We start from the raw sequence: 11,693 nt of genomic DNA on the forward strand, positions 1-11,693 counted from the left end.
ATACACCAAGTCAAATTCCTTGTATGTGTAAATATACTTGGCAATAAAACCTCATTCTGAAGTATTAAATGACACTTTTTTTTACTCAAAACATTGAATGAGAAAATTAAATGAACATCTGAATGAGACACAAAAGTCGGTTTATATGGTTGTTGTCCTCTGTAGTTAAAACAGCAGAAGAAAAACAAACATGTTTAGCTGCTCTTTAAAGAAGGAATGAAAACAATAATATATGATGGAGAAAAAAGATCCTTTATTAATACATGTCAAAGCAATAATCCTTAACATTTGAGGATAATCATGTACATAAGGGGAACAAACTTTACCAATCAACTTAAGACCATTCACAATAAATGATGCAAAGAACAATGAGCCACACTACCACTAATGCAAAACAACATCTAATGTTGCATGTATCATCAATATTTTAGGAGCTAACCACTGTCAACACAATATTACATCTTGGGTCACTTATGATCCAATGGAATAGCTCACACAACCCAACGCCCAAAACCCCAACACCCCCAATAAGCGACAGCAAACAGAGAAAACGGCAGATTTAACACGGTTGGTTCACACTTTACAGTGTTGGACCTTTTAAGCATTGGTACGAAACAGAAATAAAAGTTGGACCCAGAAAACCAGATTCTTTTTCTTTACCAACAGTAAGCTGATTTACATGTTATAGCAGATATCATGTCCGAAGCTTTAAAGGCGTATTCGTTAAGTCAACAGCGTCCCCTGAACCCCTTAAATGCAGTGAGGTTACACCTTTGTCATAAAGAACGAAGAGAGACATGTTGTGATGACAGATATCTACTGATCTATACCTCAGCAGTTTGTCGTACCTGCAGGGGGAGCATGCATTGTTGTACTTTGACAAACAACTTCTGTAGTCCTTTGTATCACTTTGTGAAACTGTGACTACACGTTACCATTTCCTTATTGATAAGCCAACAGAGCATTTTGATGGCTTGTAAGTTTCCAACCATAGATATAAAATGAAATAACATTGTTCTTCTATGGGAAACACTATCTTGCAAGCATGACATCACGGGGTTAAAATCTGGCCAAGGACCCTTGTTGCACGTCATGCCTTTCCTACTGACCTCAATAAAAAGAGACAAGACAATCACAACGAAGGATGGGATGCAATAAGTCGAAAAAAAGATTAAAAGTCATCATCTTCGGTAGTTCGCACCAGAATTATTAGTTGGTAAAACTAATGATTATTTTCATTAATGTAGAACCACTATGCTGGTTTAATGTTGTGTCTAAGTTGTAACGCGGCCAAACAACACAAAGCAGTGTGTGGCCGGGTAATGGACCTGCTCGACCTGCTCGGATGACAGCACTGTGGAGGATTGGATGGCATGTTGTAATGGGCAGGACAGGTTACACATCACCACTCAACCAGAGCAATGAGAAACCACATTCAGCACAGGTATACGGATGAAAACCTGCAAGGAGGACCAAATGACAGATAGTGCTGGCACTGCCAACATCAGCCACACTCTGCAAACCAATTTTACATTGTTAACCTGCAGAGTAGTAAAACGCTCCAAAGTGCCACATATTTCAACGTAATATAAAATAGCTGTGAATTTGGAGAATGTGAAAAACTGTTTGAAATAGCAATTAAATCGGCTACACACAATATGACTTTGACATTTATGGGGCTGTGTTAAATTAGCTGTGCTCCATTCTGACTGTTTTCATGCCTCAAGACTAGTCGACTGTTTTGAATTTAAATTCCCATCAATTTACAGGGAAATAACATTCAGACTAGGAATATCCCTAATCATAACGTGATAAGAACAGAGTCTATATGACTCGTTTTCTCATCAAAGAGTTGAGGCAGTGACTATGTAAGGCTGGATGATTCACACAATATATTCACTTTTCATGATGAAGATGAGAAGCTTCAATATGTTGTTCCATAGAGTACACTGCTGAAAAGATCTAAGATACGACTTAGACAAATCTCTGTCAAGCTAAACGTCTTGTAAAGAATAAACCATTTCAACAGGGCTGGTTGAATTAGCTTAACACACCACATGCTTTCGGTTGAGCTGGATAACATTTAGTATCTCAGGAAAAATAAAAAAAACTCAGCATGTCTCAATACACGTATGTTACATGCAATCTGCCAAAAATACCAGGGTGTTATACTACATCCTGTTTCATTTTGAAACTCAAGACGCACTGTTATAAATAGTGCATCCAGACTGCATGCATACTGTGTATGCAAAGTTCATTATTTGCAAGCCTAGTCGCAATAGTAAAAAAAAGGTTTCATTTGAAACACAGAGGCTGCTCTGCTATTAGAAGTTGGAAACTTTAAAAAAAAAAACCTACAGCCACACAGACCTCACATGTAGGATTTAGAAGCATTATTCACCATAGCGACCATCAGCTCTTTTTTTTAAGGTCCCATTAAAAAATTCTGCAAGGGGAGTGTATGCAGGACAGCAGGTCGGACACTAGCCTGGGAAGTGAGCCATTATTTTATACTGCCTTAGACACTCCTATTAAAGCCTGCAAAAAGGTAGATACCCTCATGTCTGGTTTCTTTGTTCTTGTCAGAACACTTGACTTATAGACTACTGTTATATAGTGAAAAAGGTTTTTAAAAATAAATGGGCCTATCCTTGCTTTATTTTTTTCTGCATCAGACCTGCAAGTCTGGCCCTCCAAATATAACTAGCACTCTAGCCTTGTATTCCCATTAATAATGACAGAGGAAAACGGCTGGCTGTGCATGTGTGGGCCTGAATATCCCATTTACCATAAAACTTAAAATAAAAGCCCATCCTAATTTCAGGCCCAGTCCTCGCCTGGAGTATCCGCATGCTTTGATGAATAAACGCAGGTCTCAAACAGAGGCCTTAAGAGGCTTTCAACACATTTACTGTTGAAATAGTTTGCAAATAAAAAAAACAAGGAAAACATGCAGCAATGCACAAAAAAATGAAGAGGAACTTCAACATCTGTCCGAGCAAGACTGAACAATGCTAGTGTTCGACGAGTGTGATAAACAGGGTTGAAGATCAGCTGGAGATTGTGCGTGTGCATCCACAAATGTGAGCACCGCCTCTTAAGAGTCTCCTGCATGATAATTCTGGATAAAGACTAAAGACATTTAGACCTCAGTGAGGGACGGAGGATGCTTCTGCTTGTGCTTGCTTTACAGATGGAAATAATTGTTGACATTGTGAAAACTAATGTTTTTTTTCCATCTCTCATGGGAGGTTTTAGCACTACAACATCTGCCTTAAACAACCAGGCATTCTGATATGTTTAGACAGCTCAGTAGGCCAGCACAGCATTCATTAGGGATCATATTAACGGGGGTCAGAGCAGCAAGTTGGGATAGATGGGAAAAGAAGTGAGATCAAACCCTTTGCTGTCCCACAAGTTTTGTTTCAAAATAATTTTAGGTGTCATATTGTCGCCTATCCCAAAATAAAGGTAGGGCCATTTCATAGACGGAATTAAATAAAAGCCCTGGCTACTGATTGAAGTGTTACAGTATGTGCATATGCATCCACACTACTACTGCAGCTTGCACAAAGTTACGGAAGAGCCACTGGAAAAAATCCAGAAAGCTGGATAAACAGCTTCAGCAAAGGGGAAGACAAAGGAGTGGAAGGGATAAGCCCTGTCTGCCACGTTATAGAACGTAGCAGTGCCATTGTCACAATCCAACAGCACACCCACACGCTTTGAATTGGGATTTTCCAGCACAGTCTCACTGCTGTTAAACCAAGCCGACAGCTTGACGTTAAACCACTCCACACACCAGGATTGGGCGTTGCGGCCCAGTCGACTGGTGGGACCTTTGCGGTCAACACTGTTGTAAGCCAAGCCTATGCCAACAAAGTTGTTGCTGCTCAGTCTGACTTCCCAATAGTGGCGACCTCTAGAGAAACCTTTTGAGGCGAGCACCTGGGAGCAGACAGAGAAGCGTTCAGGGCAGTCAGGGTAGTCTGCGTGTTCATCTGACACCGAAGCTACAGTCAAGCCCTCACTCAGTACGATGCGTTTGTGAGCCGTCTTTGGATCCAAAGTGAGAATGGTGCCATCTGGTAGGGAGAGAAAAAAAAAACGCCATTCTTCTTACAATCATTGTTACTGAGACAATATGAGGGAAACATACCAGCTACACTACAACACTTACATTTCAGAAGATCACTTCTTTTTTCAGAAGATGTTAGGTTAGGGGGGATGTCCACAGTTCCTACAGCAGAAGACAAAAAAAATAAAGATCAGGCTCATGATTAACAAATAAAAATAAAAGTGTTTAAAATGATTATAACTCAACCAATTGTACTCATGCAAGTGTGTTAATAGTTCAGAGTAGTAGTGCATGTATTGCGATAAGTGTACATGACACTTTATTCTGCATCAATTTAATGTGAGTCTGACAGTTCTGAAGTGCTACATCTTCAGAGAACTCTTTTAATTTATGGTAGATGATGTCTACCTGGTTTCTGTGTGGACTCGGCTACAGGAGTCAGTCCTCCATGCTGGTCTTTCCCACCAAAATCCAACAGGTTTTCTGTTGAACGGGCTAGATTTTTTTTCCCCATTTTGTCTTCTGTAGACTGGTTACCTTTTTTATTTTCTAAAGAAAACAAGATGACAAGTTTGTTTTGAGATTGCAGCAAAAAATAAGAAGCTGTTAAAGTGTTATGTGAAAGACATTTGAGAGAAACATGCATGAAGGGAACATTCCAGTTTCCAAATAGCATCCAGACCACAAGGCATTATACGGGAGTCTTCTCTCATTATCATAAATGAAAGATGTTCAAAACCTGACTTTTTAAAACACCTGATACTGACTTCCCATCCTATACCAAAGTGATGAACAAACAAATATAATAACAGGTCAAAAACAGCTGTTGCTAGTTGCAGCCATTGTACAATCAGAGTGGCAGCAAAGATCTTTACTGTCTCTAGTGGCAGCAGAGCACAAAGGAAACATTATTTCTGGAGGCAAATTGATGATGACAGTGTATCAGGGCAAAGCCTGGTGAATTTGTAGACATCTGTTCAAACACTGGCATTGGTATGGTAAAAACTCTAACATAGTTAAACAATTAAACAGCACCAAAACTACAGCTCCCTAAATGACCAATATAGTGGAAAAATATATAATCTTTATAACACATTACTGTCCCAGAACATGTGACCAGGTTTTATGTCTGTTAGGTTTATTCACTTTGAATCTTAATGCAACGTAACCTCTGACTGAATAAACCTCAGCCTGATTGCGTAACTTGTTGATGTCCCAAAGGTTCATGGGAAGTATACAACCTAAGAAAGTTTGTTGAGTGCTGGCAATTATGTAATCCAGCCAGTTAAGACCGGTTTTTTATCATCTTTATTTTTTTAATTAATGCCACAAGTTCAGTATGACTCATCAGCTATTGTCTGTTTTTACAGTTTATTGACCTACATGACCTTTAACTTAGGTTCAACACATTTTTTGGGATGAAACTTCATGAAAATGCATCAAATCAAGCAAAAAAACAATGTTTCACCGGTGATCCATTTCAATGGCAAAGTTCTAAAGATTAAGTTTCATTTTTTCGTATCCATCCCTGTGTGTCCCTACCTCAAACAAACTACCAGCTGCTGCTCAGGGTCATGTGTTCTTTTTAATGTATGGTTACAATGTTGAGAGCAGTGTATCAAACTGGATCACTGACATCCTGAAATACACCTGGAAGTGATGGGGATAATTCTGCAGCTCCTTTATTGACTTCTTGTTGTCATGTGGACGGAACCCGTGGTTTTCTTTTTTTTCAAGGTGTGAAAGAACTAGAAATTCATCTTCACAGCTTTACCACTCTGCATGATGATTACTAGGCATTATGTCTCATACTGGAATTAAATGAACAATTAACGCATCGGACATAGTTTGCAAGGTGTCTGTGCATAACATTTATTTTTTTCTTTGGATTTCCGATCCAAAAAACGCATCCAAAAAAAACGGACTCAGTGTGCAAAGGCCTTTAGTCTATAAACAAATGCACATTTTCTTACTTTGAGGTCTCTTCTTTGGGCCCTCTTTTGGTTGAGATCCTGGGCTGAGGGGCCTGGGGAGTCTGGGAGCCCCCATAAACCATTGGGGATCTTAAATGGAAAAAGTAAATGCATCACAATATTATATTGGACATTGTGAAATCTCCTTGTATGTTTTTCATCAACTCCAACATCTGGCTCATGTAACAAGCCTGATACTGGTACGTCTACATCGTACCAGCCTGTACTTGTTTACCTACCGTGACCAAATTGAAGTGGATTCACGCCTCTGTACTGATAAGAAGGAACTGACTGGAGGAATGGCTGAATAGGTGGGCGACCTGGACTGTGAGACCTGGGCTTTCTCTTCTGCTTCTGAGAATCTGACAGTTAAAAAATATGATGGGACATTTGGCTTGTCATTTGTGTTCAATTAAAGGCTTTCTATGTGATTTTTCACACTTAAATATAATAGAAATAGAAAGTATATCCTCTGAAAATAACTCTGTGAGTCATGACTGTCTACAATGGGTGTAACACCCGAGTCCCACTGTCTGTGATGTTTTCAGAGTTTTCAGAGTCCTATCTTCAGTTTGTTTACATCGCCTGGACGGCCGGCTGACTCCTCCCCTCGTGTATAAAAGTTGTTTAATTGAGGGACTAGAGAAAAGAAGAATAACATACTGTACTCACTGCTTAACTGTGTTTCTAGATCACGCTCATTTCAGGTAAATTTACATGCAGTGTGAAGATACAAGCATAATAAAGATCGCTAGCATTAGCATGCTAACACAACAATGCACCGTGAGTTGTTTTGGTTTCATGCTGTTGCTCAAGGGCGACATCTGCTGGATCAATAAAATATCATATATATAAAGCCTTTAAGTTTCAACCTCTCCGAGCACATGTGCTCATATTACCCTATTCATGCATGAAGGAAGGTTAACATAACACAGGCTGACATCCTGTTTTGTTTAGGATACACTTAAATGCAGATATTTTATCTATGTGGATTTCTTTCTTTCTTTTGTTGCTGAAGTAAAAGATTCATAGAGAGGAACATACCAGATTCTGACTGAGACCCAGAACTTGCAGGTCCTGAAGCAGGAACTTCTTTTTTATCTGAAAATGGTAGAAGAACAGGATTCATGTAGACTATGATTGTCCTCTATGTCCCCCACTTACACACACATACACACACACTGATGACAGAAAGCTATTATTGTCAAGTTTCCACTCAAAGTACCCAGGTACCAGTTTTTAGGAGAAAGATTTCTTTGTTGTTTCTGCCATAGTTAAAAAAGTGAATAGTACACATATATTGTATGAAATAGTTACATCCTTGTTTACAATTGATTTATCATCACAACTACATAAACTGAATTAAAACATAGCAGGTACATGGGGGTCCCTTGATTATTTGTGCAAAGATTTAACAACAGCAAACATGGAGGAAACTCAAGTTGTGCTGTGTACAGTGGTTTAAATAAAATTATTTCCTAATTGCTTAATTGCCAAACAGGACTTTTTTAAACAAACAACAATGACATAATCAGTTCCATTTTAAGGTGCCTTGTTTGAGTGGAAAGTTCCCTTTGTGGAAACACAGCTTGTGCTATCATTGACTACCACATGTGAAAAAGTAGAGCGAAAACCTGATCTACTTATTGATCCAAAGTTGTCCTTGAAGATCAGAGATACAAGGAAATCATTTTTTTTATGCTCATAATTCAAAGTTAGCCCGTCACTACAGAGAACAGAATCAATAGGGTCATCATTGGGTTAGATTTGGTTTGATTAGTCATGAACTCACCAGATCCAACAGTAGCTATGTTTAGTTCTGCAAACAAAATTAGACACACTCTTTAAAATACTTTCATAAAACATCTGCGGAAATGAATTCTCCCACTCTCTGTACAGTCAGTCACCTGGTTGTGGTGTCAGTTGTCGGGTCTCGATTGGCTGTTTGAGGATGTCAGTCAGATGATTCTTCAGGGCAGCAGCAAAGGCCTGAGATGCTGTCACCTTCTTGGAGTCCAGGTTGATTTTAGGGATGTGAGGTTCAATGTTTGCAGATTTGGGCATGTCAAATGAAGACTGGGGAAAGAAACGTAATGTTATTTTGTTGTTTTGAAAGAAATTGTGGAACTAAGTTTGACCTTTTTTCGACTGCAGGGTGTATAAGAGGAAACTGGAATCACGGCCCACGGCTTAATACTTCCACCAAATATCCATGTTGCAGTTTCCATTCATCAGTGTTTACCACAGAATGACAGTGTGACTTAAGTCAGGCAGAGGAACTATTTCTCATTTGAAAATATTTGAAAGAATAAATGACCCTTCAAAGCAAAAGAACAAAACAGTAGGCCTACATAAACAGGGGAGGTCACAAACAATGATGCAGGAGGCACATAATAAACCTCTATCTTCACCGAGCATTAAAGATTTGACCTGAACAGCAGCACGTTTCATCTCTGTTTAAACTCAGAATGCATTCCACTACTTGAACAACAGGGTGTTCAATCAATGTGCTACAGCTTCTAGTTAAAAATACGTTTGACTAGACGTTTTGTCGGGTCTGAATGCAACCATAGCTCTGTCCTAAGTCCCAGTAAATGTGTGTGGCAAAGGTAAAGAAATTCCCCACAAAGAATTCCTAAGACATCTGATTCACAAAAATGGGCTGAACAGACAACTGGAAAACATGATGCCTCCAGTCACAGCTGTCACACGTGCACACTAGAGGTGTAAAAATAGTGACTTGAGAAAGAAAAGACAAATTGCAGAGTGAGGGTTAAAGCAAAGCATGCAGCCAAATTAACCTGCTGCAACAACATCTGGATATCCTGTGTTTCTGTCTCATGTACTGATGAATATGTATAATGCATTATTTGTATCTATGGACTTGTTGGACTCAGTAATAACAAGAATTTGGTGTCACAGGGTCGTTCCGTACAGTAATTGCATACCAGTGCAGAGCATCAAATGAGATAGTCTTGCTAACTCTGTTTAAAAAAACCTGTCTTATTAAAAATGCATTTTACGAAACAACTGAGCAGATTTTGTTTCCCCGACATTGAACCGTAAAACTTGATGAACAAAGAGGTCTCACCTGTAGGAAGGCCAGAGTTTGGGACTGACTCAGCAGACTGTGGATGTCTTCTTTAGCCTTGCTCAAACTATCGATGTTGTCAGCGAACTTCTTCTTCCAAACACTAACTTTGGTCTGCCCGCTCTCCAGCTCTTGGTCCACCGCAATCAGAGCATCCCGCTCCTCTCTGACCAACATATCCCGCATCTGCTGATAGTCAGCCACCAGAGCTTTCCTCCTGTTGGTAGCTGAATCCTAAAGGAGAACACACATGGAATGCATTTATAGATCAGTAGGTAGTAAGGCAGGTGGATACAAATAAAAGACAGACCATCTACAAAAACTTAGTTTGCAATTTCAGCTCATTTGAACAGTTACCTTTAGTTTCAGCTGCATGTCTGTCATTTGAGACAAAACATTCTCATTCTTTGTAATCTTCCCGTCCAGCACCGACAAGTTGCCTCTCAGGTCAGACTACAAACAGAGGGATATAATAAATTCAGTGAACTCAGACAGATACACAGTTCATGGAGAATCTTAAATATGTCTGCCGAGAGCAGTGAATAGAACATACATGATCGATGATGATAATGATTGTAATACAGCCTCAGAGGTGGGGTTTACTTTTAAAAAGAACTAGGTGATAATGCTTTACTTATCAATCACCACCTCTACATGATCTGCTTAAAAAAAAACTTCCATCTTCTTTAAAACTTTGCATTAACCATGTCTTCATGCAAAATATTTAATTTATAATTTTCTACTAAGACAACCAGGGACCAAAATTCCACATGGATTACATTGAGGGCAATACATTAAAAAAGTAAACAATTATCAACTTAACCAACTGTTAATTCTTACATTAAAAAGACATATTTAACTTTGCTTTAAGACTACTCAGGTACTGATAAACACCTCTTTCAGGTTCCTCTGCTCCTCAGGTGAAATGAAGGGGCAGTCTTTGTGGGCCTGTTGCAGGCAATGGCTGCAGATTGGACAGCCATGTTTGCTGCAGAAAAGATCCATCAGCTTGTGGTGGTGCGGACAGATGCGACTTAGCAGGTCACGAACCGGCTGGCTCAGCTGGTGGAGGCGAAAGTTTGGATTTTCTCTGTGAGGTCGCAGGTGCTCCTCACAGAAAGAGACCATGCAGGTCAGGCAGGTCTGGGACGCTTCTGCCTCCATACATGTATCACAGCGTATGACATCCTCTTTCTCCTTTTCTTTGCTCTCCTCTATGACCTGGCTGGCCTTGCCTTTGTTGGACCTCGAGTTGAAGGTGTTCACAACAGTGCTGAGGACGGTGTTTTTCTTCAACTCAGGTTTAGTAGCGAAGACGGTCCGACACTGAGGACAGCTGTAGGAGTTCTTCCAGGTGGTGAGCAGGCAGTCCTGGCAGAAGTTGTGTCCACAGGGGATGGTCACCGGACAGTCAAAGGGGCTCAGACAGATGCTACAGGTCAGCTCATCCTCCAGACTCATCAGAGAAAACTGACTGTCATCCACTTCAGCCATGACTGGAGCTCTGATGACGCTGTGAGGGAGAAACGAAACCTAACTTAACAAGAGCAGGAAAACGAAACTAAAGAGACTTCAGTCATAAACCAAACAAAACGTTGACGGAAGGACGAAACTCCGACGAGTTTCTTTAAGTTCTTTCCTTATTTAGGCTTAGTGTAAATGGAAAATGGAAACAAATGTGTCTTAAATGTTTTTTTAACATTATACATTCCGCGCGTCGCCGAGTTTGATATTCAAGTGTAGCTTAGCCTGCAGGCTATTCAGACACTAAAAACAAAACATTAAATTCGATAGGGTTAATCTTCGATATTTTGGGGATAAATCTGCCATTAGCTTACCTTTAGTCTCCGAGTGTAACTTCAGGATAACTCCTTACACCTTACACACACCTCACACCTTCTTCCTGTGATCCTGTGAGCGGTGAGTGCGTTTGTGCTGATTGGTGCTCTCTCTCTCTCTCTCTCTCTCTCTCTCTCGCTCTCTCTCCCTCTAACCCTCCCTCCCTCTCTCCCCCTCTCTCTCTCTCTCTCTCTCTCTCTCTCTCTCCCTCTAACCCTCTCTCTCTCGCCCCTCCCCTCTCCCTCCCCCCCCCCTCTCTCTCTCTCTCTCCCTCTAACCCTCTCTCTCTCCCCCCCCTCTCTCTCTCTCTCTCTCTCTCTCCCTCTAACCCTCTCTCTCTCTCCCCCTCTCCCCCCCCCCCCCCCCTCTCTCTCTCTCTCTCTCTCTCTCTGTCTCTCTCGCTCTAACACGCAGCAAACTACACAAGTACGGAAGAGGATTAGGGCCACTTAAAATTGTTTTAATTCTGCCTTCTTTTTCCCCTCAGAATTCTATGGAAGCCCATTTCCGCCAGTTAAAAAAATGAAAATAATAAAGTCATAATTATGAGATAAAAAGTCATAATTATGAGATAAATAAATAAATAATCGAAATAATGAATATGACTTTATTATCTCATAATTTGACTTTATTATTTTCATTTTTATTTTTTTAACTGGCGGAAATGGGCTTCCATACAATTTTGAGTTTGTAAACAAGATAGTACTGACAG

General features: G+C 40.1%; 1 protein-coding gene across 2 annotated transcripts; it reads right to left on the bottom strand.

The window, feature by feature from the left end:
• Positions 1-231: 231 nt before the first annotated feature.
• Positions 232-11,126, bottom strand: trim25 (tripartite motif containing 25). 2 transcript variants are annotated; one of them, XM_061047441.1, is made up of 12 exons: positions 10,981-11,126; positions 10,037-10,655; positions 9,500-9,595; positions 9,143-9,376; positions 7,959-8,127; positions 7,844-7,870; positions 7,096-7,152; positions 6,291-6,413; positions 6,052-6,141; positions 4,487-4,627; positions 4,181-4,240; positions 232-4,085 (listed from the first exon to the last, which is right to left on the bottom strand). In XM_061047441.1, the coding sequence occupies exons 2-12, from the start codon at positions 10,634-10,636 to the stop codon at positions 3,556-3,558; spliced, it is 2,127 nt and encodes a 708-aa protein (XP_060903424.1). In that variant the 5' UTR covers positions 10,637-10,655; positions 10,981-11,126; the 3' UTR covers positions 232-3,555. The 2 variants fall into 2 exon arrangements, with proteins under 2 accessions (XP_060903424.1, XP_060903425.1); XM_061047442.1 differs by lacking the exon at positions 7,844-7,870.
• Positions 11,127-11,693: the final 567 nt, after the last annotated feature.

This window comes from Labrus mixtus, chromosome 2 (assembly GCF_963584025.1).
Source record: "Labrus mixtus chromosome 2, fLabMix1.1, whole genome shotgun sequence".
Lineage (NCBI taxonomy): Eukaryota > Metazoa > Chordata > Actinopteri > Labriformes > Labridae > Labrus > Labrus mixtus.